The sequence below is a fragment of the Mesoplodon mirus genome, assembly GCF_964341445.2.
Source record: "Mesoplodon mirus genome assembly, chromosome: 2".
Classification (NCBI taxonomy): Eukaryota; Metazoa; Chordata; class Mammalia; order Artiodactyla; family Ziphiidae; genus Mesoplodon; species Mesoplodon mirus.
The window spans coordinates 214897694-214924064 of record NC_138977.1 but is presented as its reverse complement, the minus strand read 5'-3'; the positions used below and the strand labels follow the sequence as shown (position 1 = coordinate 214924064).

General features: G+C 45.3%; 1 protein-coding gene across 1 annotated transcript in view; it reads left to right on the top strand.

Annotated features, from left to right (window-relative positions):
* The window catches only part of ABLIM1 (actin binding LIM protein 1), a 189514-nt gene that overhangs the window by 85221 nt on the left and 77922 nt on the right, over nucleotides 1–26371 (top strand). Inside the window, exons 5-6 of the mRNA XM_082637748.1 lie at nucleotides 41–167; nucleotides 1721–1814. Of these exons, the coding sequence (XP_082493874.1) occupies nucleotides 41–167; nucleotides 1721–1814 (221 nt within the window). The remainder of the gene's footprint in view (nucleotides 1–40; nucleotides 168–1720; nucleotides 1815–26371) is intronic.

Sequence of the window (26371 nt, the reverse complement as noted above, 5' to 3'; positions counted from 1 at the left end):
AACAAGCGTGGAGTAACCACTGGCGGCTACTTTTTTCCAGACTGTGCTGGCTGTGGACGAGATATCAAGAACGGGCAGGCGCTCCTGGCCCTGGAAAAGCAGTGGCACTTGGGTTGCTTTAAATGCAAGTCCTGCGGGAAGGTCCTCACCGGAGAGTACATCAGCAAGTAAGACTGGGGCCTGGGGCGTGGATCCTTTCAGCAGAGATGGGGCCGTCTTGGGCCCTCTGTAGGCCCTGCTCTCCGGGACTCCACCCCGTCCCATCAGACATAATGAAAGACATTCACATCCCACAATCAATGTGAACTTTTTGCTATAAAACTTTTGAAGAGAATTTTATTCTTCTGTTGTTGCCTACTCTAAGTTTAATGAAATATTCATCATTGCCTAATGTAACAATTAATGAAGCTGACATAACGGTAGGCTGTATGTTGTAACCAATTAAGCATTTAGTAATTTCACTTTTGCTAATTTTTTTTTCCTATTTGGAACTAGTAAACCTTTACCCTCCTTCCAGGTCTCAGACATATTTGTAGACACCGCCCCCCCCCAAAAAAAACCACTCAGGGTCTAGGCACAGAGCCCATTAGGACCACCAGGGAATAGGTTCATTAGAGTCAGATGCTGGTGTAGATAATAGCGCAGGTGAAGGTTTTGTTTTTGTTTAATGTAACCTGCAACAACTAGTTACAGTGGTTACCTTTCAAATTAAGGAGGAGGGACTTCCTCGGTGGTCCAGTGGTTAAGACTCCGCACTTCCACTGCAGTGGGCGCGGGGTTTGATCCCTGGTCAGGGAATTAAGATTCCACATGACGTGCAACCGGGCCAAAAAATAAAAATAAAATAAAAATTAAGGAGGAAAGAATGAGCGTGAAGCAGGGGGAAGGTCCAGTGGCAGTGAGGGAAAATGTTCCCCTATCCACTTTAAAACATGGTCTCCAACCAGCACCTATTCAAAAAAAAATTTAATGAATTTAACGCCTGAATATAGTGAAACAAACAAAAGAAGTAGCTTAGGCCCCACCCCCTAGAAATCCAATTCTGCAGGTCTGGGGTGAAGCAAACCCCACTATTAGAAAGGGAGAAACTGCATAGGTGATTCTGATGCAGCCAAAGTAAGAAGAGAGAAATGCTCGGCCTTTAACACTGACGGTTGTGCAGCGCTAGGTAACTGGGCTGTCTGAAGTGGCACATTTTAACTCTTCCATACGATGGCACACATAGAACATAGTGTTTTTCATTGTGTCCTGAGGGAAATGAAGGAGTTTGCAGGAGGCTGAATGAGAGGCCCTGGACCTCTAGGGCCCCTGAGGGCTAAGGGGATGGCGTCTCCATGCTGTTGGGATGCATATGAGTCAGTGAGCTGGTGGGGGTTGAGGAAGATGGACCCTGGGACCACAGCTGAAGCCCATCTGGCCTGGTGCTGCAAGAGACAGAGACTCCAGGTTTTTGCTAGTTAGGTCTGAGGCCGTCCAGGAATCAGCAGCCATAACCATTTGGCTGTTACTTCCACACGGCTTGGAGAACCTCAGCGTTCTCTCTGGATCATTTGGTTTTGTGGGCTTTGACCCTGTCTGAGCAGGTCTCCAGACATGTGAGTGCTGGGTGGGAGAGAAATAGCTTCTGCTACCGTTCTGTGCAGGAGGGCGGAGAGAAATGGGGTCTGGGTGTCTTTCCTGTCCTCAGCCTTCTCGGGAGCTGACGCTCTTTGTCCTGCAGGGATGGCACTCCGTATTGCGAAAAGGACTACCAGGGGCTCTTCGGGGTGAAATGTGAAGCCTGCCACCAGTTTATCACTGGCAAGGTCCTGGAGGTAAGTGACAGATGGGCTTCCCTCAAAGCTACCGTCATCTTCCTCAAGGCCCTGGAAAATACACGGGGGTCTCTTTTTCCATTTTTTTCCATCTTTTTCTCACATGTGGAGGAAAAAGTAGTTGTGGATGACGAATCGCTTAGAGAACTACTGTGTGGTACTGTCTTCTCAGGCACTGCCTACTGAGTGCTTGTGTGGAAACTGGAAGGATGGGGAATCTGAGGGAAAAAAAGAATGAAAAAGAGTCTGTTAGGAATTATGTAGTAGGAAAGGTTATATTAAACTGTTCTTTTTTTTAGAAGTTAGAAAAGAGGAAATGAAGAGCGTGCTAGAGCCATGTGTATGGGTGGTACACCTGTGCGTATGTGTGCCCACATGTCCGTGTGTGCGTGTACACGTGTGCGCTCTTGTGTGTACATGTGGGAGTGTACAGACTCAGGAAGCAGAGGCTCCAAATTGAAGCCAAGAGAAGAAAGAGTCATTAGAGGTGAGGGCGTAGACTTCCCCACCCTTAGAAAACCGCATCCTGTGTGACCCAGAACGCCCTGTGGTCCAGGCTGAGCCGAAGCCTGTCAAGTTCAGGTGTGACCACCTCGCACCAGGGAGCTTGGTTCCTGCTTTCTCAGCAGCGGCCCCACCAGCTTCTGCCTCTGGGCTGAGCCGAGCTCCTCCTGGGCCGGGGCCACCTGTGGACATGAGGCCAGAGGTCAGAGAGTCACTGCCTGGCTTCTCATAGGCCTGTGGGGTGTTAACACACTCCCATGGAAAAAGCAGAGATTGCCTCACACCCGTCCCGTGTCTCAGGGCGGAGAATGTGCACTGAGCAGAGGTGAGTCAGGACACCCGGTGGAGTCCTTGGAAGGTACCTGAACAACTTGTCACATGGCTTCAGCAGACACCAGGGCACTGAATCCACTTCACCTCATTCAAACTTCCCAGCAGGCTATGTTTCAGGGACCCAGGACTGAATCCGAGAGTCCCCCAAGGTGTCATTGGGCAGCTTCTGTGGGGTTTCACCAAGTTCGGGGTAGCCTTCCTAATCCCACAGCAAGCTCAGCAGTGCCTTCCTGTCCGTGAAGTGCAGAGGGGAGCTGACGTTGGCTCTGTGCTGAGACCTAGTCCAGCTAATTGGATTTGGGAGATAAGGAAGTACGTGTTATCAATGCGGTTGCCTCTGACTCAGGGGAAGGGTGTTTCAGGAAGAAGGAACAGCAATGGCAGAGGCTCAGAGGCAAGCACAAGCACAGGGTACCCAAGAAACAAAGTCATCTGGGCAGGAGCACGGCTGAGAGAGATGATGCTGGAGGAATGGGAGGGGCCCGAGCATGAGGACCTCGAAAGTCACATTCAGGAGTTTGGCTTTACCCTGAGAGTGGTGTGAAGCGTTGAAGTGATCGTGGCTAGAGTGTCACGTGGCTGGATCAGACTGTTGTGTGAAGAATAGGGCGGTGTCCTCAAATGCATGCATGTGCCCCCATGTTCACGGCAGCTCTGTTCCCACCAGGCAGAAGGGAAAACAGCCCACAAGTCCATGGACGGACAGATAAACACAATGTAGTATATATAGACAATGGAATATCATTCAGCCTTTAAAAGGAAGGAGTTCTGACACAGGCTACAACATGCATGAACTTTGAAAACATTATGCCAAGTGGTAGAAGCCGGTCATGAAAGACCACACACACTGTATGCTTCCATTTAGATGAAATATCCAGAGGAGATCGATCTATAGAGAGAGAAAGCAGATTGGTGGTTGCCTGGAGTTGGGGGTAGGGACAGGGGATGGGGAGTAGCTGCTTATTGGTACCCCCTTGGGGCGATGAAAATGTTTTGGAACTAGATAGAGATAGTGGGTGCACAACCTTGTGAATGTCCTAAATGTCACAGAATTGTGTCCTTTAAAATGGTTAATTTTATGGTATGGTATGTGAACTTCACCTCAATTTTAAAAAGAAATGGTGGAGACAGGGAGGCCAGTTAGGAGAGCTTTGGACACCAAACAGTGGTGGCACTAGCTGGAGTGACACCTGGGAAGTAGACGTCCACCACCACACACACACAGCTGGGGGGCAAGGAGGAGTTTTCATGGCCTTTCCAACAAGGCTTTTATTGCCAGCCCAAGGGTACTTCAAGGCTGGGTTGGGGGCCCAGGGTGATGCACATCCCTAGGAAAGCTATTGGAGAAGATGCATGTGACCCATCCAGAGGGTAGCTTAAAGTCCAGCAGTCTCATCCCAAGACACACAGTACAGTAGCCCTCACCTGTCCTCTGAATGAGCCCCTCGTCCCTCCACAGAGTAAGGAGCCCTGAGTGGGGCCTTACAGCATTTCCTTGGCTTCCCAAGTTTGATCTGCCGCACAGGTCTGAAATAAACCTGTAGAGTTGGGAGCAATTAGGAAATTTCATTTTAAAACAAGATGGAATGTAGACTTACTGTGATGAACCATGTGTAAAAATTACTGAATCACTATGTTGTACTCCTAAAACTAATAGAATATTGTATGTCGATTCTAATTCAATAATAAACAAATAACTAAAACACCAGAACTATTTCCAAGATGTTTAGCTATAGCAAGAGAAGCGGGAAGACAGTGAACGCAGCCCCCAGCTTGAGCACCACATTTGTAGACAGCGTGGATGGAAGCAGCTATCTCCGCAGGCCAGATGTGGGACTATGTCCCCCCAGAAGAGTTGGGGAGGCAGAAGGGCTGGTGAGGGGTGTTGATTATCTTCAGATTTAGTTCAACAGCTGTAGGAAGGAATCGCTACAGGAAAACTAGATGCAAGAAGATGCTGTTTTGAAGACACGTCTGCTTACTCTGGTTTCTCCCTGGAGACCCGAGTATTCCAGTGTTTGCAGGGGCTGCGAGGGCCCCTCACCCAATTGGCTTCAGGCCTCCGTGAGGGCCATTGATGAGGATGAAGCCTGGGACTCTTTCCACACAGACCCGCAGAGGTGGGGGTTCTGGGAGCAGTTTGCAGTGGGGTTCCGGGCAGATTCAAGACCCACCCAGTGGGTGTGCCATCCCCCTCAGCTGGGTGTGTGATCTAGAAAAATGTCCTGCACAGTGAGCAGCTGACATGTGACAGCTTGTGAGTCAACCTGGCTGGTTCTCAACACAAAACTCTGCCCTCCTCCCTCTGTCTTTCATTCTCTGACCCACTCTAGGTAAAGCATGATGATTTAGATTTGTTGTAAATACTGTAATCCTTGCTTTTTGGGTTTGGTTTTTTTTTTTTTCTGTTTTTAAAATTATGGTAAAATCCACATAATATAAAATGTACCATCTTAACCATTTTTATTTTTATTTTTTTTATTTTATTATTTTTTTGTGTGTGTGGTACATGGGCCTCTCACTGTTGTGGCCTCTCCCGTTGAGGAGCACAGGCTCCGGACGCGCAGGCTCAGCGGCCATGGCTCATGGGCCCAGCCGCTCCGCGGCACGTGGGATCTTCCCGGACCGGGGCACGAACCCGTGTCCCCTGCATCGGCAGGCGGACTCTCAACCACTGCGCCACCAGGAAAGCCCTTAACCATTTTTAAGTGTACAGTTCAGTGTATTACATAGATTCCTAACGTGCAACCATCACCACCATCCATCTCCATAACTCTTTATGACTTTGAAATCTGTACTTATTAAACAGTAACTCCCCATTCCCCTCTCCCTACAGTCCTTGGCAGTCACCAACTCTACTTTCTGTCTCTATGAATTTGACTACTCTGAGTATCTCATATAGGTGGAATCATACAGTATTTGTGTTTTCCACTGATGGGCTTATTTCACTTAGTGTAATGTCCTCAAGGTTCATCCATGTTGTAGCATGTGACAGTATTTCCTTCCTTTTTCAGGCTGAATAATATTCCATTGTATGGATGTACCACAGTTTGCCTATCCATTCTGTGATCTTTGATTTTTTTTGTTATGTTTCTGATTGATTTTATCCATAGAGTTATAAATGTATTATTAGTTCCCTGTGTCTTTTGTAACAGTGGTGGCTTAAAACCGCAGAAACATTGTCTCACAGTTCTGGAGGCCAGAAGTCCCAAACTGAGGTGCTGGCAGGGGCTGTGCTCCCTCCAAAGGCTAGGGGAGGATCCTTCCCTGCCTCTTCCAGCTCCTAGTGGCTGTGGCTACATAACCCTCATCCCTGTCTCCATCTCCACAGAGCCTTCCCCTCTGTGTCCTCTCCTCTCTGTGTCAAACCCCCCCTCTGCCTTTCTTTTAGAAGGTCACTTGTCATTGGATTTGAGGTCCCCCTGGATCATTCAAGATGATTGCCTCCTCTCAAGATCCTTAGCTTAATTACATCTGTAAAGACCCTTTTTCCAAACATTCACAGGTTCCAGAGATTTGATGTGGATATATCTTTGGGGTGGGGGGCACCAGTCCAGTAAACCTGGGAAATTATGCAAGTATCATCCTGGTGAAGGCTGGAGCTCTGGTGTGGTATTAATTGAACCCTTGCTAAGCATCAGAGGTGTCCTAAGGCTACTTCTCTGGGTGTGGTTTTACCTGAGATACCACCAGACACTGGGAGGGGGCTTTGAGAAGGAGAAGGGTCCCTGGACAATGATCAAGAAGCTCCAGGCTCAGCTATGTCACTAATTCCTGAGTAATTTTGGACAGATCATTTAGCCTCTTTGAGACTATCTTCATTTCATAGGTAAAAAGGAGTGGCATGTAACCTCTGAAACTCTACCCTGTTCTAAACTTCTCTCTCCGTTATTCCTTAATATCATAAACTCTACCCATTACATTGGCTTGAGGGAGTGGGGAGGAGAGCTTCATGTGTTTTAATGAAAAGGGCCCCAGGGGATAGGAAATCAGGGATTTACTCTTGGATCTGGAACTCACAGCTGTGTGACCTTGGGCGACTCACTCAATTTCTCTGAGACTCAGTTTTTTCTTTAAATACAAGCATTAAAAATATATATGTAAATCCAAGACTTGGACCACTTGACTCCTAAAGTTACTTTGGTTCTAAGGATCTGAGTTCTATAATTCTCATGTCTTAGATCTAAGGGGTCAAAGACAGCAGTTCTTTTTTTTCTGGAGAGATTTTCTGGAAACTGGCCTATAACACTCAGCATATGGCACACACTCAGATTGTAGTTTTATTTGTTATTAGCTTGCTTTCAGTTTTGTTTTTTTATTTTTTATTTATTTATTTATTTTTGTGGTATGTGGGCCTCTCACTGTTGTGGCCTCTCCCGTTGTGGAGCACAGGCTCCGGACGCGCAGGCTCAGCGGCCATGGCTCACGGGCCTAGCCGCTCCGTGGCATGTGGGATCCTCCCGGACCGGGGCACGAACCCATGTCCCCTGCCTCGGCAGGCGGACTCTCAACCACTGCGTCACCAGGGAAGCCCCAGTTTTGTTTTTGAGAGACATCTTGCTATAAGTGGCACATATTTTAGGGCTTATGCTAATTAACCTAAAAATTCAGGAGCATTCTGAAGATGTTTACAACCTGCCTCCTAACTAAGAAGTCCAGAAGCAGATTCGTGTGAGACACTGGAGTTTGCCGATAGCCTTCTATCTCCATCTCCACCTCTAAACTCTTCTCGGAAACAACCTTCCTGCTCCTGGTCCTTACTTCCCCTCTGCCCCCCCACCCTGCTCCCTTCTGCTTTAGCAGCTTAGTGGTAACAGGACATGACGTGAGACTTCAGACTTAGGTCACAGATGTCAATAGACGTTGGGGACGTCCCTTTGGTATGAATTTCCTTCCGTCTTTGGTGGATGGTCCTAGGAGATCTCTGACTCCAACCAACTTCCTTTCCTGGGTTCAGGTTGTTACCTGCCAGCTTTCCCAAGAAAGAAAGCAGCAACAAAATGGTTGCAAAATGAATGCAGTACAGGAAAAAAAAAAAAAAAAGCCAGTGTCAAACTAGACACAGAAGTCTGGAGGGTAAAGGAAAAGGGCCCGTCCCATGTCGGCCCCCTTCCCTGTCCTGGGCTGTTCCATCTGCAGACCGAGGCTGGACTTGACTTCTCTTAGTCTGTTCTCTTGCACAGCTCCCTTCCCCCAGGGAGCTCAGTGTTCACCGAGCACTCCCAGATTCCTTCAAGACCAGTGCTCTTAGGGTTGGCTGGCTCTGCAGACAGTGCCGCCCTCAGCAGGCACCTGGCCGGCTGTGTGCCCAGCCTCCTGTGTGCTCTGGCCCCAGAGACAAAGGCCCGTGGTGTGTCTGCATTCCTCCCAGCGGAGGGCGGGGCTCCTAGTCTTTCCCTGGCCTTCTTCCTCAGGTCGCCACACCCAGGAAATCAATCCTCCTGTCTTTCCAGAAGGGCTGGTAGCCCACGTCTTTCTGTGGTGGGGTGTTTACTGTGCCACTTGTGCTCTCCTGGGAAGAATGTATGACAGGGTCTGTTATAATTTGAATGCCTCGCGAGGTAAGAGAGAGACCCTCAAATGTGGCCCGGGGCCAATCCTCCAGCCCCCTTAGTGCCATTCCATTCATACCTATGGCAACACTGTCCTGTCTTTATCTGTTAACTTAGAAGCCTTGGGTGAAAAGACAGGACTTAGACTGGGTTTAGACCCCTCCTGCTGTACCCCTGCAGTGTCGGAAATGGAATCACAACGTGAGTCAGCAAATCCTTTCCCTTGATTCTCTGAAGGATTAAAACCGATGGCTTTGTTTTGTTTTACCTTGTTTTGTTTTTACTTTTTGATTAAAACTCCTTTTTCATAAAGCCCAAGGTCAAATGTTTATGATGTTCCTGCGAGAAACTAATTCATGTTATAAACTGGAGGCCCTTGTCCCCTTCCTTCCTTTTGCTGTAGGTATTTTAAGCATGTTCTGCTGTAACGGCCACAGGCAATGAGTAGATCTTGTTCTGGGCTGAACTGTTACCTAGTGAGAGGAAACATAGGCTGTCCCAGGGCACTTGCATGGCAGATAATCTTTCTGTCACCATTGAAGATGTAATGTGCAAAGACAGACTGAATGGTGAAGCCCCCCCTTCTTGTTCTATGTATGTCATATAAAGGCAAGCAAGACTAATAAGCTGTGTTCGTGCAGAAAAATAATTTCATTCTTCTCATTCTCACTGCACTCCCAGGAATTCATGCCTCCTTCCACTTAATTGTGGACCCAAATATTTTTGAGGATGAGGGAAAGGAAAAGAATCAAGTAATATTTGTAGTCTTGGTTGAGATGGTCTCTGCCCCAGTGGACAGTGAACCACCACAATAGCCTGCTTTTGTATGATATACTTAACATTTACAAATGATCTCATAAATATTTAATCCTCACAACAGGCCTGTAAAGTGATGAAAGCAGTTACTACTGACCTCCATCTACAGATGAAGCTGCTGAGCGCCAGAGACCTGGGGGCTGATTGGTAACAGAACCCAATTAGAAGCCAGGTCTCTCAGTTCTCAGAAGATAGGAACACACATGTACACACATGCTGCTTTGTGATCCACCCAGCAATAATCATTGCAGAAAACAAGTAATTAATTTGCCTCCCAAAATAACTTACAGAAGGACCAAAATTTACCATTCCCGGTGAAATGGGGAAAGTATCTCATTAGTGACCCTGTTATATCTATTTTCAGGACAGTAAACATTTGCTGCTTGTTTGGTTTCCTTTTTACCCATGTAAAATGTCACCGAAGGTCAGGGACCCTGCTCCTAGAGTCTGTTGTAGTTCCACACCGTCACGCCTCATTCTCCCTTGTCTCCTTTACTCAGCCGGAGGCTCCACGGGGGCACCTGGCATGGCCCGTGGGGAATACTGTTGATGGATGGTTCTGTCTCAAGTGAGGGAGCATGCTTTCTTTACCAAGCTCTGGTCTAGGACTCCCCAGAGCTCAATGGAGAGTCAAGAAGAGCCTGGGAGGCAGTTCCAATATAGGGACACCGGTCACCTTTCCTCATTTAAAATACAGCTTAACGATAAACTGCAAAAACGGCCTCATCTTAAATATGAGTTAAGCAAGATGTTCACTATCCATACAGTGGAATATTATTCAGCAGTAAAAAGGAATAAGTCCCTGATACCTGCTACAGCATGGATGAATCTTGAATATATTATGCTAAGTGAAAGAAGCTAGTCACAAAAGACCACCTATTATACGATTCCTACAAGAGGCAAATCTGTAGAGACAGAAAGTCTATTAGTGGTTGCCAGTGTCTGGGGGGGTGAGGGAAATGACTGTTAATGGGTATGGAGTTTCTTTTGGGGGTGATGAAATGTTCTTGAATTAGAAAGTGGTGATGGTTGCACAAGTATGTGAATATACTAAAAACTACTGAATGGTACCCTTTTTCTAGAAGGGTGAATTTTATGGCATGTGGATTATATCTCAGTGTAGATAGGTAGATAGGTAGTAGGTAGATAGATACGCATACATATTCGCATACATCTATCCATCTATGCAGAGAGATATTCAATACAAGGTGGTAGAGAGTTTGGGATCCTGTATTTCTCAGTTTCCTTATCTGTAAAATGAGGATACTGATTGCTACCTCCTAGGGCTGCAGGATTTGAAAAATAAAGGCATAAAAATCTTTGGCGTTATTAGTAGCTAGGTTAGTCCACTCCTCTCTCTCCCTCTCTTCTTCCTTCTTCTGGTCTATGATAGCTTAATTTATTAGGTATAAGAAAGTGGGTAAACGACAAGAATGGGGATTCAAGTCAATAAATGTCTTAATGCCAGATCATGTACCACCTTCTTTCCTTTGTGGGCATTTAAAGTTTTATTCCCTCACATGGTCACAGGTTGCCATCACACAGAACCATGCCCCTGATCATAGTGTGTGACTTGATTAACATATAATCTCCCCAGTGAGGGAAATCACACTGAAGTTTAAATTCAACATATGGTTTATGACGTGTTGTTTGCAACGTCTCATTTGCAAAGAATAACTTAGTGCTAATATTTGTCCCCTCCATCATTAATAGATCAGGAATTGGCCCAATAGAGCATAAGAAGCACATTGACATGATAAATGATTAGAAGAAAATCTATCTGACTCACCCAAAATTATCCACTTTGTCCTACATTAATGATAAGAGGAAATGTGTTGCCAGGGTAGCAGAAGACTGTTCACAGGCAGTAAAGATTCGATATTTATTTTTAAAAAGCACCCATTTCTGCCAGCACAAACGGAAGGGCTTTCTTCTCTGGAAATGACATTTTGAAAAGACTTTGTATTTTAAGTTAAAAAAGATGTTTTGTTTTTCAATGTTATTCTACTTCAGAGAGCTTAGCTTCTTGCTGGTGCAGTGTGGCAGTGGGGTGATAGCTGAACCAAGTGGGGTAATGTGACTCTTCCAGAGAAATTAGCAAGAAGTACTGAGCATGTGCTTATGGCCCAGCACTGGGGACCACAGAAGAAGGTGTGAGATTTAGGACATCTTCTCAGATAGATGAGGCGTGCATTTCAAAAGTAATAGGGTGTCCGAGTCCAAAATTACACCCCCTGTAGTGTCCCGGGGACGCCCAGAGCTCATGAGTACCCAAAGCTGTTGCAGCATCTGCAGTCTGAGGGTGATTCTCAGTGATGGTATTGAACTTTGGAAATAGATAGGACCCAACAGCCGAGAGGCAACCTGCGAAGACACATGACCAACAAGTACAGTGAAGGGATGGGTCTCTGGTCTGGCCACTGTTCTGAGCACAGAAGTGATGACCCCTCAGAGTTGTCCTTTCTCCTCTCCAGGACCCAACACTATGTGAGCCTCAGAAGGCTCATGTGTCTGCATTCTCATGGACCCAAAGCATCCATCCTTTCCCTTCCTCCTGTTCCCCACCTGCTCCCATCCCTGGCTCTGTTCATGTCTCCTTCACCACTATAACCCCAAAAGGGATGATTACACCCCTTCTTCTAAGGGATCGATTCCAAGGTGCCTCACCTGCCCTGCAGAGGTGACCTTCAGTGAATTTCAGGGTAATTGTCATGACCATTTCATGGTGGAGCAGAAAAAGAGTTCAATCTTTGACAGTGTATCTCAGTACACAGAAGATAACTGGGGCCCCACAGTGGTGTGAGGGCCAAGTAAGAGGCACACACAGTAAATGCCCTGGGGTTTAAAAGAGATTCTTGTCAATTCTGAGAAGTCAGCTTTGGATCTTGAGGAATGGGTAGGTACAGACAGGTGAGAGTGAGAAATTTGTCTCCATTTGCTCTTGTGACTGACGTCTTAGGTCACTTTTTTCCAACTTTGTTTCTTTGGTTTTCATTTTACTGTTTGGTTTAATTGCATGCTTATAATGTGCTGTTTTCCACTTCAAATCATTTTTGTAAGTAGGTTGTAAACTTTAAAAATTAAGAAAAATATATTTTTCATTGCCGACTAGCATAATTTTAATTTAATTATGAGGTTAATTGGCTTTTGTGGGTTCACCTGGATCCATTTCTCCATCTGAAAGTTCATCCGTATTAGAAAACGCCTGCCACCCTCTTGGATATGCCCATCTGGTGGATGGTGAGAGAGGCAAAGGGCTCTCTACACCCAGATCCAGCCTTTCTCCTTAAATCTGGGTTGTACCTCCAGTGGGCATTAGGGCAACCCTTTAGTCTCAAGAAATCTTCTTTAGCTTCTGGGTTCCTGACAGCTGAGACAAAAGGTGGTGTCTCGAGCTACCTCGGCTGTATTTTGTCCTTATGTTTTTGTCCACTTAGCCCCTTGTAGCCAGTGTTCAACTTGGGGGTAGACATTGAAACGTGGCACCATCTGCAGGTCACCAGGACAGCTTCTATTCTGGGCACAACTTTCTCTAGGTGAGGATGTGAAATTTTCCACGAGGCCCAGGAGAGGATGACTGCTCCAGGGGAGATGGGTGCATTTGGTCCCCTTGGCCTCGGGCAGCGATGCTGCCCTGCTACCTATCCTACTAGGAACAGGCTTCCTCCTCTTTTGTTTTCCACCTGAACGTGCTTGCTTCCTGCACCTCATGGCTTCCCACCTTGTGAGGGATGTAATGCCAATTCCAGCAGATGGACCTGCCTAGAGTTTGCCAGGAGGAGTGACGGTCAGGGCTGGTACTCGTCCAGCCCAGAGAAAATGAACTGGTTCAGTAATCCCTTTCCCTAAAGGACACTTTGGAGTGGCCTTGCAAATGAAAACTGTTTATAAACCATCTATTTTCATGGCCCTGCAGTAAAACTCAAAGCTGCAGGCAGGCATCTTGGAAACATAGACAGAATCAGGAATTTTGGAGCTTGAAGTGGCCTTAGGTAAGGTGGGAGAGGGAGGAGTGGTTAGTAGAAAGAACTGACACAGCCAGACACACCAGGATTTGATTATAGTACGTACACTTAGAGCTGAGCAATGGGTAGCAAGTTGCTTAAACTCTCTGAGCCTCAGCAGCCTCATTTGTAAAATACGGATAATCTTTACCTTTTAAAGGCTTAAATCGGATTATAAATGAGTCATCTGGGACAGTGCCTGACATACAATGCTTCAAGAATGTTTTTTCCATTTTCTTCCTTTATACATGAAGAAAAAGATTTTGTAGAAGCCCAGTACATTGAATGAGCTCATAACTTCCTACCTGAATGAAGGAGTCAGGCTCACCCCCACCGATTCACTCTCTGATGTAGTTAAATATGTGATTATTTCAGATGTACAAGTTAATTGTCATGTTGATGCTTTCTTTTGAAATATTCTTAAATCACTTAACTTTAGACATCCACATGCGCATAAATTCAATCTATCATTGTTCCAGCAAGTATTTTCTTTTACAATACTTTTTACAAGGCATCTAGCAGCTGCTAAATAAAGATTTGTTGATGAATGATTGTTTTTCCCATTATGAATTTTTGTCATGGCCTTCACATACTCTTTGGGCATAAATTCCTCACCACCCTACTAATTACTGGTTCCTTTCCCTCACGTGGGAAATAAATGCCCACGTGTCTTTTTCTTGTCTGTTAATGTCTGTTATCACATCCACCTGAGTGTGGTCTGTTAAGTATAAACTCCTGGAGGATTTGTGCTTTCTGTTTAATTGTTCTGTATAATGCCCAGCACATTTGCCTAGATGGGGCGTTTCTCAGTATCTAGGATGATGGTGAAGTGGCCTCTTAGCTTCTACGGACTGTGAAAGCTCCAATATCAGCTCCTTGATATAGACTGAGTCCCTTTGGAACAGATGTTAACCACCTGCCCCTTTGATTAGTAACATCTTTATTTACATACCTTACAGTTCACCCTGGTTAACTGTGTGATTTAATAATCCTTAGTAAATTTACAGAGTTGTGCAACCATCATCACAATCCAATTTTAGAACCTCAAACAGATCCCTAAGCCCATCCTTTGATTCTTTATTCTTCACTTTCTTTCCCATAATCACGTGCATATGAATGTAGAGAAGGCAGGTCGACAGGAAAGGCATCAATTATTGCTCACTAAGGGCTGCCCAACTAGGCAGCTTTCTTGAAACTCTTGACTCTGTCTGGTGGTGATTTGGGGCTCTTTTCATTTGGAAATATGCTTGGCAAATTTAAAGATGAACCATCCTCTTTCTCTCCATCCTAGAAGATATAGAGGTGGTTATAGAAATAAAATCTGAAAGAGGAGCTGATAACTCCAAATATGGGAGAGAAGAAGAGGATGATGAAGTCTGGGGGGCAGCGATCCCAGATCTCATGCTCCTGTACTTCTAGCCCTGTGCCTGGGAGCGTGGTTGAATTTCCCTTTTTCCTTTGTAAGGAGGGACACTTCCACTCCTCTGACAACCAGTGGACTGCCTATTAATGTCCCAAACAAGAGGCAAAGTTCTAGGATCACCTGGATATCTCATTTAAAGTATAGATTACCAGACCTCACCCAGAGATTCTAGGGGCCCAGGCCGGGGCCAGGAATCTGCATGTTAACATGCCACCCTGCTCTGGGTGATTCTCGTATGGCCAGGGGGCTACAGATCACACTTAGAGAAACTGGCCCTAAAAGGGTGTGGTGAAAGCACATTCATGGGGGCTTTTGACTCCTTGGAAGGATAATGCACTAGAAATTTAGCTAACCCCCTGTAATTATTATAATGTGTAATCCAGTAGCTTCCTCTTCATTTTAGAAGCACTGTTTTATTGCTAAAATCCTTACATTTCTTCAGCAGTGTTTGGGATTGCTTCCAAACCAACCTAGAGAGATTACACACACACACACACAAAGGTCTTTTTATGTATTAGCTGATCTTTATGAGCAAATAATCTCCATGAAAAATTTCCCTAAATCACTTTAATCTTGTTAAAAATGACAGGAGTCCTAACAGAATCTTGCCCTAGTCCTAAAGGAGAGCTACATAAAAGGGGCTGTGCTAGCACCAGGATAGAAGGTTTCTGGCTCCGTCTGTTCATAAATATGCAGAGCCTGTGGCTTTGCCTTCTGTGGCAGCTTCATCTGGGATTTCTGCAGGACAGTTTAGTGGACAGTGAGGTAAGGTGTGTAAAGTGCCTGGAATGTAGGTAACTAGTAATTTTTTTGCTGCAGTAAAAGGACACAATACAAAATGTACTAACAATATGAAACATGGAAGCTTCATAAGTGAAGTTTTGGGGGGGTCACATTTATCTCAGTACAAACATTCTGAAATATGAAAATTCTGAATAACGAGTGGAAACCAAAGTCAAGTTGCACTGTGTTTTATTACACCTACAGAAAGGATGCCATAAAGTGTGCCTCCAATGCAGTGACTTAGGAGAGGAGGCTATTTGATCTCTGTGCTCAGTCGTGTACCTTTCCATCATCTCAAATCGAAGAAAGAAATTAAAAAGCATAAGACACTGGTTTCAATGCAAGCCTCTGCCCCCGGGGACAATCACTGTCAGATTAATGGTGCAGACAAGCGTGGGTGAATGTGAAGAAATGGTACTTTCCCCACCTGCAGTTAAAAAAAAAAAAAAGAAAACATACCCCCCTCCTTTTTCAGAAACATGGACTGGCCCGTTAGTGGTTGCTGGTGTGTTTAACTAGTAAAAGCAGGGGGGAGAGGGAGGGTGGGAACGCCTGCCCCAGTCTGTTCTTTTTTCCGGTGTTTTTCCGGTGTGTGTCTCTGGAGAGACGTGCATTTCGTTAGCCTTGCTTCAGAGAGGAGCCCGCTCACGTCCCCCAGGCGGGCAGGGAGCCCCGGTCTGTCGGGCTGAGGTCTGGCGTTTACAAGCCTCTTTGCAGTGTTGTGAGTTTGAAGCCCAGAGTTCCCTGCTCAGCAAAACCAGGAACCGAAGCAGAAGAAAAGGAGCCCTGGGTTAAGGTAAAGTGACGTTGCTGGAGGTGTCCTTGGCTTTGCAGAGCAGACGTGAAATTCCCCGCTTCCTTGGCGACATTGGAGACCCCCAGGGTCCTCCAGATGTGGTATGCTGGATCTTGGCGACAGAAGCCACTTGCTCTGGCCTGAAGGACATTTTACTTAAACTTTTTGCTTTTCTTATGATACGAATGAACTACGGAGGTTTTTTTTCATGCTTCTAGTAGTAAAGAGCAGGAAAAGGCAGGTTATTTGACTGAGAGTAATAGTTTATTGACCTTTTAAAGAGTGTGCTTTTTCAGACTGCTACCCCCAAGATTGAAAGGAGAGTGTGGTTTCCAGATTGTTTTGTTTTGTTTTGTCTGTGGTTGTAGAGCTCTGCGGAGTTTATGTTTGAGATGAAAGAACTTAATCCTATTTGGGGGGGTCTGGTGGTAAAAGGGGCGAGGGGAATTGACTCAATTGATCTGTTACTATAGAAGTGAGGATTTTTTCCTTTAAGAAGTTTCCCATGAATGAATGTGGGGAAGCAAAACATTTGTGTATCATTCGTATTTTCTTACAGCTACAGGTTGAAAGAGCCTGACTGTGCCCTCTCTTTACCATCTTTGGCCAAGAAATGTAAGAAATCTAGAGATTCTTGCCTTTCTAGTTCAAACAGGTTTTCTGAAAACCTAGTTATTAATCAAACCATGCTCCAAAGTTTATTTTTGAGAAGAATTTTTAAAACATGCTGTGCTAGCACTGAAGAAGGAATGAGACAAGAAGAATCATCTCAACCATGAAAGAAATAGATTTATGATTTGGGAAAGGTTAAAAAAAGAAAAAAAGTGAGTCTAACCTAAAAGTCAGCAGGAGTGGGGTTGCCATAGCAGCTTCATCTATCCCTTAACTGGGACTGGGGATTTAAAAGAAAATTGAGCCTGTTTTCTCTGAGGCAGTCTCAGGAGGTATGTTAAGAGGATGTGAAGTTATTTAGGTTATCCAAACAGGTTCTGACAAGTAAGTGAAAATAACTAATTAAAATATTGTTGCCATTCTATAATGGATCAAAAGGCTTGTTGAATCATGATGTACTTACAGAAAAGGTGAATTTGCCACAGCTCCTTGATACAAATTACTTTTTGAGAAGGGTTTTTAAGACTAAATGTGAGGCCTGGCTCAGCCTCTTTGAAATAAGCTTTCAATGCACGTTTCGACCTAGTGTTTTCAAGTGGATTCCTTCTGCATTTTCATGTGTCAATGAGTTTAACCCCTGAATCTGTGGCTTATCCAACTGGTTCAGGGGCTATCATATCATGACAACAGAGGTCTGCAGGTTTTTCCCTCCAACTAAATAATAGCTAATTTAAAAGGACAGAAAAGTCCAAAATACTCAGGACTTACACCCCAAGTCTGTAGAGGGATGATCATGGTTTTGCCTCCTGTAGACCAGGTTTCTCAGCCTCAGCACGACTGGCATGTTGGATGCGGTGATTCTTTGCTGTGGGGAACTGTCCTGTGTTTAGCAGCATCCCTGGTACCCACCACCCACTAGATGACAGTAGCAATTCCCTCCCCAACTCAACAACTAAAAACGTCTCCAGCCATTGCCAAATGTTCCCTACCGGGCAAAATCAGCCCCCAGTTGAGAACCACTCCTATTAAGTAACCACTTTTTTTTTTTTTTTTTTTTTTTTGCGGTACGCGGGCCTCTCACTGCTGTGGCCTCTCCCGCCGCGGAGCACAGGCTCCGGACGCGCAGGCTCAGCGGCCACGGCCCACGGGCCCAGCCGCTCCACGGCACGCGGGATCCTCCCGGACCGGGGCATGAACCCGTGTCCCCTGCATCGGCAGGTGGACTCTTAACCACTGCGCCACCAGGGAAGCCCCTAAGTAACCACTTTTGAGACCTGCTGGGAGGGCTGTGGCCGGGAGGCAAGACCCCAAGGGAGGGTGTTTATCAAAAGAACAGGAACAGGACAAATATTTTGCCCTGAGCGTTTGGGTCTTGGCTTTGTTTTTGTTTGAAATCACATCCTGGGCTGGGTGGTGGAGCAGGGGTTAAGCACTCTTCTGGGTATACATTCTTCTGCCCTTGGCCTTTCCCCTCCTGGTCCTTTGTGGGCCTTATTTGATGCAGTGCCTAATCAAACTTCTCTGAAAGGAATCCTATCTTAAGTGCATCCCAGAGATGCACTTTTTAAAAAAAAAAAAAAAAGCATCTTGTATTATAGCGCGTTTTATAAGGTGTAAAAAATAGGTGTGCCTTTGTGTAAATCTGGGCACACCTATTTGGTTTTTCTTCTGGAACCTGTAGCTAAGTGCTTTCATTTCTTTTTTCCTTTCCCCCTCTGCACCAGTAAGTCTCAAACTTTCTGACTGAGAGTTGGGTCTCATTTTGTCAATGAAATAAAATAGTCACAGCCTTTTTCCAATTCACAGATAACAAAAAAGTCAATGGCTGGAACTTTTTCCGTTTAAAAGTTTTCTTACACCTTTAGCATATGCTGTTGTGTGTTTGGTCTCAGAGGTTAACAGATTACAAAATGAAATCGTAACAAATTCTGGAACAAAACATCAGAAATAGCCAATTTTGCTTAGTTCTACTTAACTTTTTTTGGTGGACCTATGTTCTAATTATAGCTTTAAATTTTATAAGTATACATTCATAATCTTATTAAACAACGATCTGATATACAAACTATATGTATTACATGTTCTTGGCATTTCTCCAAGAACATGATATGATGTGCTGAGCACCATGGTATGTTGCAAGGAGTGGCCACAGGCTGCTCTGGGGAGGAAACCCTCCTCAGGCCCAGCTTGAGTAGGGGTGGTACCTGACATTGGCTGAGCATATCAGGAAACACCTCTACTTGTTGGAGTCATTCTTGGTGATGGGTTGGAATGGCCCATGGTGTTTTCTGTGATTCATTACAAAGCACATCTTCCATTTACCTCTACCTGGAGGTAGCTATGTATCCGACAGCTTGTGCTCTCTTAGAAGCATTTCCTCATTTGAAAATCCACTCCCTCATTTACTAGATCTAAGATCTATGAATGCAGAAAACATAAGTATTTTAGGTCCATTTGATCACCAGGATGTAGCACAGTGCGTACGGATGCTGGCTGCTCGGTAGTTGATGAATAAACAAGTGAATGTCCGTGATTCCCATACCAAGACCACCCGGGAGCTTGGTGTGCAAGAAGTTCACATGTCTGCCACCTGTGTCCTGTCCACATAGTCTATTCTGTGTGTTGTTTTCAAAAGGACAAATCCATTCCCCATCCAAGCAGCCTTTAATGTTTGAAAGACTACCAGGGAAATCTTTTAAGGATATAGGAATAGTGGTTCTGCGGGGCGTAAAATTTGGAGGGGAGAGTTTTATAAATTTTTCTTCCTGAGATCCAGATATTAAACTTATGCTCTTATATTTAAAGCCCCACATGCTAAAGCTGCCTCGTGGCTTCAGTAGGAAGAAGAGCGTACCAAGCCTAGGACTTGACCTAAAGGCAATGCATTCCCATCCTCTTTGTTTTTAAGAAAATCATCCAGTCCAATGAACTTGTAGATCACAAATGAAAAAATATGCCTTATATACTCTTATGTGTTAGAGTATGAAGTCTTTGAGAGTTGGGAGTGTCTACTGGGAAGTCAGAACAGTGCTGCTCAAAAGAGCCCACATTTCTTGAATCAGATAGCAGGATGTGGGGTGTCCAGATGAGGCAGATGACTTGAAATGAGGACTTCCCTGGAGTATGCAGGATGTAAAGATGCAGTAGTGGTATGTAAAGGAGCCCAAGATGGTCTTAATGCTGTGATTCAAAGACTGTCCCCCAGCTCTGTTTTCTAAAGCAGAGCCCCTGGTATGAGTCTGTATGGGCAAGAATGAGTCTAACCGGTGCCTTGAGCTGCCCAGGCTTAAACTGTGACCTTGCAGGGAGGGAGCCCTAATAAAAGAGGAAACAAACCCCACTGCTTTTCCTGTTCACCAAGCCTGAAATGTCTTTGGCAAATACGTGTCTGTGTCCTCCTCAGCATTGCTGGTTCACATTGAGGTCGTTTTTTTGCTCATAAACATTAGATGAAGCAGGAATGCTTGCTTACACTTAAGGCGGCTTTTATCTTACCCTGCTGCTAAATAATAATACTGTTAGTTTGTCTTGGGGCTCTGCAGCTGGCTCCTTGCATCCGCGCTTATATCCGTATACCTTGTCCAAATAAACATACTTGAAAAGATAGAGAAATGTGTTTTGAACAGTTTAGAACATCCTCTAACAGAGAGTTTTAGCCCAGCTTTCTGCTTTGTTTTGGCAGCTTGTTTAGGATGCAAAGTGTATCTTGTTCTGGCAACAGATTAAAGAAGGTGTTGGTTCTTACATAACAAAGCTTAGGGCCTAAGGACTGGGGTGGGGGGTGCTGGCGAGTGCAGATTTCCAGTCTTCCTTTGTGGTTTTTAAAGAGTTTTAAAGCATAAGGAAAAAATGTACCTGTGTTTTTTTAATATATATAAATTTATTTATTTTATTTTTGGCTGCGTTTGGTCTTCATTGCTGCACGCGGGCTTTCTCTAGTTGCAGTGAACGGGGGCTACTCTTCGTTATGGTGCGCGGGCTTCTCATTGCGGTGGCTTCTCTTGTTGCAAAGCACGGGCTCTAGGCACGCAGGCTTCAGTAGTTGTGGCACGTGGGCTCAGTAGCTGTGGCGCACGGGCTTACTTGCTCCGCAGCATGTGGGATCTTCCCAGACCCGTACCAGGGCTCGAACCCATGTCCCCTGCATTGGCAGGCGGATTCTTAACCACTGCGCCACCAGGGAAACCCCTGTTGGTTTTTTTTTTTGTTTTGACTTTTAACCTCAGAACTGTAAGAACCTATTGAAAAACCTTACCTTGGCTTAGCCAGCCCCCTGCAATTAAGCTCCTGCCCTGCCCCCCCCAAGTCACCTACATCTCTCCCCTCGATTCACTCCAGCCCACTGGCCTTCTTTCTGTCTTTCAAGCACTCTCTCGCCATCTCGGGGTCTTTGTACTCGCTGTTCCCTCTGCCTGGAACATTCTTCCCTCAGGTCATCTTCTGTCCCCTGGCCCTGTTTTATTCTCTTTATGGCACTTTTTTTCCCCACGATCTGAAATTCTTCTTTGTTTGTATACACGTCATTGTCTGTCACCTGTTGCTAGAATGTGAACTTCATGACAGGTGCTGCCATGTTGCCAGCACCTAAAACAGGATCTGCAAATGAATGTATTTACAAAACAGAAACAGACTCACAGACATAGAAAACAAACTTATAGTTACCAAAAGGGAAAGGGTGAGGGAGGGATACATTAGGAGCTTGGGATTAACAGACACACACTACTTTATATAAAACAGATAAACAACAAGGTCCTACTATATAGCACAGGGAACTACATTCAATATCCTGTAGTAATGTATAATCCTATAATGGAAAAGAATCTGAAAAAGAATAGATATATGTAACTGAATTACTTTGCTGTACAGCAGAAACTAACACACCATTGTAAATCCACTGTACTTCAATACAATAAAATAAAATAGTATCTGATGGAAGGTAGGTAGGTGTTCAATAAACGGATGGTGCATGGATAGATGGAGGAATGAATGGGGAGGGAGGGAAGGAGGCGGGGGGTGCTATCTGCCTAGTAACCTCCTGCTCCCCTTTAAATCTAACCAAGTGCTCCCCTTCTGTGGTGCCCCCCTCCACAGTAGTCTTGGGTGGTTTTCTGCCCCATGCCCACCTCACTGGGCACGTCACACCAACAGCGTCACCTGTTGTAGTCCCTTGTCTTGGAGTCAGCCACACCTCTGCAGGGTAAGCATCGGGACAGGAATATCTAATAAAGGGTGATGATGGCTGTAGTTATTATTACTTCTTGCTGCCCTTTATAACCCTGTCTCATTAATGTCCTTTCACCCATGTGCATTACTCTGTATTACTTTCACCTTTGTTTTGTGAATAAGGAAACTGAGGCTCAGAGCAGCTGCCCAGTGGCGTACAGATGATTACTGGCAGGGCCTGGATTTGAATCCATAATGTCTGTCTCCAAAGCCCATATTCCACGGCATTTGTCTCCTCTTCGTCAGGTTGACTCACAGGCCCGCCATCAGCTTTTGTCAAATGAATGAAACCTAAGACCTCACCTCACCTCCTCCCTCTCTTCCTTATTATTTGAGCTTATAAGCATTATTTATAATATAAACATTATTTACAATATTATTTGCAATATTATATAAACAGTGTAAAGATGAGCTTATTAGCTCATCTCTAAGGACAGCTAGCTGGTGGATCTTAAGTCACTTTTTTTAAACTGACAGGGCTTAATTGATTATTTAAACTCTCATTTTTCTCATGTAAGCAAATCCATTAGTAAAAAGTTCAGCTATTGTTGAGTCATGCATACGAACTTTAACCGAGCTGGTTCCTGGGCAGCCCTAGGGACCAGTTTCCCTGTCTTCAGCTCCCAACGTTACATTGATTTCCCTTAGAACATAAAGCTTCTCACTAAGAAAAGAACATAGCAGCCATAGATGGACATTTCAAGTGGGAAAAAAAAAAAGAAACAACTAGGAAAAAGCCTAAAAATGTAAAATGTGCCAGTGTTTCTTCCCGTATTTTTAACACAACCAAGTGCTTCCAATTGCCTGCTCCTCCACTTGGTTGTGTTAAAAATATGGAAGAAAGGCTGACACCAGTCTTTATGAGTTTGGTTGGCCCCAGGGTGTTCCATTGCTGATGTAGAAAGCCAAGATCAGAAACCTCTGCCGACACATGCATGTAATTCTCTAAGCCCATTCTAAGATGATAAAAGCTGCTGAATTTTCACAGCGTTGAGGTGGACAGGGTTAACTGCGCTCATGCCCGGGGTGTACTCATCTGTGGCGTGCCCAGTAATGTGAGTCTTCGGGTAGGAACTAGGCAGACTGTGCTGGTGTGTTGCGAGCAGGTCCCTTGTCGTCTGGCAGCTTGAATTTTCCAGCACACGACAAGTCCCGATGACGATTCTAACAGGGCAGAGTCCTGACGAGGCTGGTCTGTCAAAGCTTTCCTTGGTGCATAACCAAGTTTCACCCAGGTTAGGGGCCAACCCAGCTGGTTCCCATTTTCCTTGGTGGGAGGATAAGCAGGAAGATGGAGTTCATGTGCTGTTTGTTGATGTGGTAAAATCAAAAGGCCCTCCAGACTGGGGGTGGGGCCACCAAGAGGTGCTCTGTCGTGGGTAGCATGTGTGTGGAATCTGTCACGAACCCCAACGTGTGACCCAGCTTCTCTGTCCATCACAGCCACTACTGGCCCTTTAACCATCCCTGAGCAAAACTGGAGGGACTGTGACTTTTTAACACAACTCTCAAGCTCCATAATGGTCTAGGGTGTGCTCATTAATAACTGTGTCTCGTGGTTTGAATTTAACTGACTTTGCTATGAGAGTATTGGAAAGGAATTTCTGACTGAGTTCATGCGTTACTTCCAGCCCAGAGCCATTTGGTAATTGGGGCCTTGCCTAATCTGAGCTCACACCGACACGGGCTGCAACTCAGTTGGCTGGTTCCCAGACCTGGCCTGGCACCAACCTGAAAGATCTCTTCTCTACCTGCTTTTCTGTGTTAAAGGTAATTCCTGCTCAAGACCCCTAGAAATATCATGGCAGGAACATTACATAGATTTAATCTGGCCTGACCTTCTTAAAGTTAAGGATATTGAGACCCAGAAAACACAAGAAGGCACAACCTATTGGTGAGAGCCAAAAGCAAGCCTCAGAGCAGTTCTGTGTTTCACCACCCCCAGCACTCGCCAGGCCAACCCAGTCAACTACTTCTCTGCTTATTGTACAAAAAAAAAAAAAAAAAAAAAAAGAAGGTATTCCAAAAGGCCTTTGGAATATTAAAGCTATTGCGTGAAAGCAGGGTGCTAGGGAGTTGAGTGAATTTCTCTGCTGGTCGTTCCGTGGATATTTGAGAAGTTTTTACTCAAAGCTTTATTTTATATTCTCTTTGTTTTGAGACACCTTCTCTTTCCAGGCCACTGGATACTTTCCTTCTTATCCTGAAAACGTCTGAGTTCCCACCTGCTTCCAGGAAGATTGTTGATGACTGCCTGGGATGCCCTGCCCTGTCCAAGTAGAGAGCTTCTAAAAGTTTTCTTTACAAAGTAATGTGTGCTCATTTTAAATAAATATGAATAAACAGATAAGCACATGGTATAGAATCATACAAGGCAGAGGGCAGATGGTAACTCTGTCTGTACAGACTCTTTCTGTAAGAGGCCGGATAGTAAATATTTTCAGCTTCCCGGACCATTACTCTCTCTGTTTTAGCTACTCAGTTTTTCTGTTGAAGGACCAGAGTAGCCATGGACACCACACAAACGAATGGACATGGCTGCGTTCCAATAAAGCTTTATTTACAAAAACAGGGCTACAGTTTGCCAGCCCTGGTAGACATCCCCCTCTCCCACCCCACCCCCGCTCCCCAGAGGTGGGTGTTGTTCGGAGTCCCTGGCAGCCACAGAAGTGCTTACGTACATGGAGTTCCGGCACATGGATTCTGTCATACCGAATGTAGTTCTGTATCTTGCTTTTCTCCTGTTTCCAATGCACAGATAAACGTAGGAGGGTATATATCCTTTTTTTAGACAAATAGGACCACGTTGTGCCTATTGTTTTACAGTTTCCTTTTCTTCGCTTGGCAATGACTCGGGGCCAGCGCTTATGGATTTAGGACTTTATTCCTAAAGGCCACACAGTGGCCTCATTCTTTACCTTGCTCCAAGAAACCATAACAAATACAAGAGAATAACTATAGATGTAAATAATTACTGGCCGACAGTCAAAGATGATGTCTTGTTGGCTACACATCGTCCCGTGTGTCTGGGCCGCACTCCACGTTAGCCGTTCTAGAGGGGGGATCGCTTCAGCCTCCTTGCTCCCAGCCCAGCACTGTGCACAAAGGGGCAAGTTAATACATGACTTTGCATGACGATGAAGGTTTCCAAGCAAATTTTAGGATTAACATCATAATTGATTATGAAGAGATGTCTGTGTAATCCTGAAAATGCCAAGTTTTGTGTCGTGCCGTGGAATATGGTTTGTGGTGAGTGAGGTTAGACCCGCCCTGGGCCTGCCCTTCAATGTCTGTGCTTTTGGAGATGCCCTGTGTTCATCTCCTAGGGCTGCTGTAACAAAGGACCACAAACTTGGTGGCTTAGAACAACAGAAATCTATTCACACAGTCCTGGGCGCCAGACAACTGAAATCGAGGTGGTGTCAGTAGGGTTGTGGGTTCCTTCTGGAGGCTCTGACGGAGAACCCGTCCCATGTTCTCTCCTAGCTTCTGACAGCGGCTGGCAATCCTGAACGTTCCTTGGCTTGTGGACGTATCACTCCAATCTTTGCCAGTCTTCCCATGGCCTTCCTCTTTGTGTCTCGCGATCTGTTTCCCCTTCTCTTTTCTTGTAAGGACTTGTCGTTGGATTTAGGGCCCACCCTAATCCAGAATGACCTCATCTCAAGATCCTTACCTTAATTACATCTGCAAAACCCCTATACCTAGCAAGGTTACATTCTGAGGTTCCAGGTGAACATACCTTGAAGGAGCCACAGTTCAACCCACTCCATGTCCTCTGTCTAAACATCAGTGTTCTTCCTTCTCAGGTTTTTCTCCCTGCCTCATTCTTGTCATAATCAGCAGCCCTACTTTTTGAGGAGAACCCTGGCAGCCCCTGGAATGGCATCTGCTGAGGGTTATTTGCAAGTCTAAGATCAGTCACAGAAATCACCGGCCAGAACTGCAAGGCTTCTAGGAATTTTCTTGCCAAGTTCAGCAAAATAAGAGGCTAATGAGAAAAGTATTTGCATATCTGATACCTTAATTGAAAAGGAAGCAGGACTTCCCTGGTGGCACAGTGGTTAAGAATCCGTCTGCTAATGCAGGGGACACGGGTACAAGCCCTGGTCCAGCGAAGCCTGTGCCACAACTACTGACCCTGTGCTCTAGAGCCTGCGAGCCACAACTAATGAGCCCGCGTGACACAACTACTGAAGCCCATGCGCCTAGAGCCGGTGCTCCACAACAAGAGAAGCCACCGCAATGAGAAGCCCGAGCACTACAACGAAGAGTAGCCCCTGCTCGCCGCAACTAGAGAAAAGCCCGCACGCAGCAACAAAGACCCAATGCAGCCAAAAATAAATAAAATAAATAAATAAATTTATTTTTAAAAAAAGAAAAGGAAGCAGAAGGAAAACTTTCTTTTGTAATCCGCAGGGGTTTTTAGTTCAGTTGGTGCCAGCTGAATGGTGGCCTTGCTCTGAAATTAACCAGCACTGGTAGTTGAGTTTTGAAGTTTGACTCCAGCG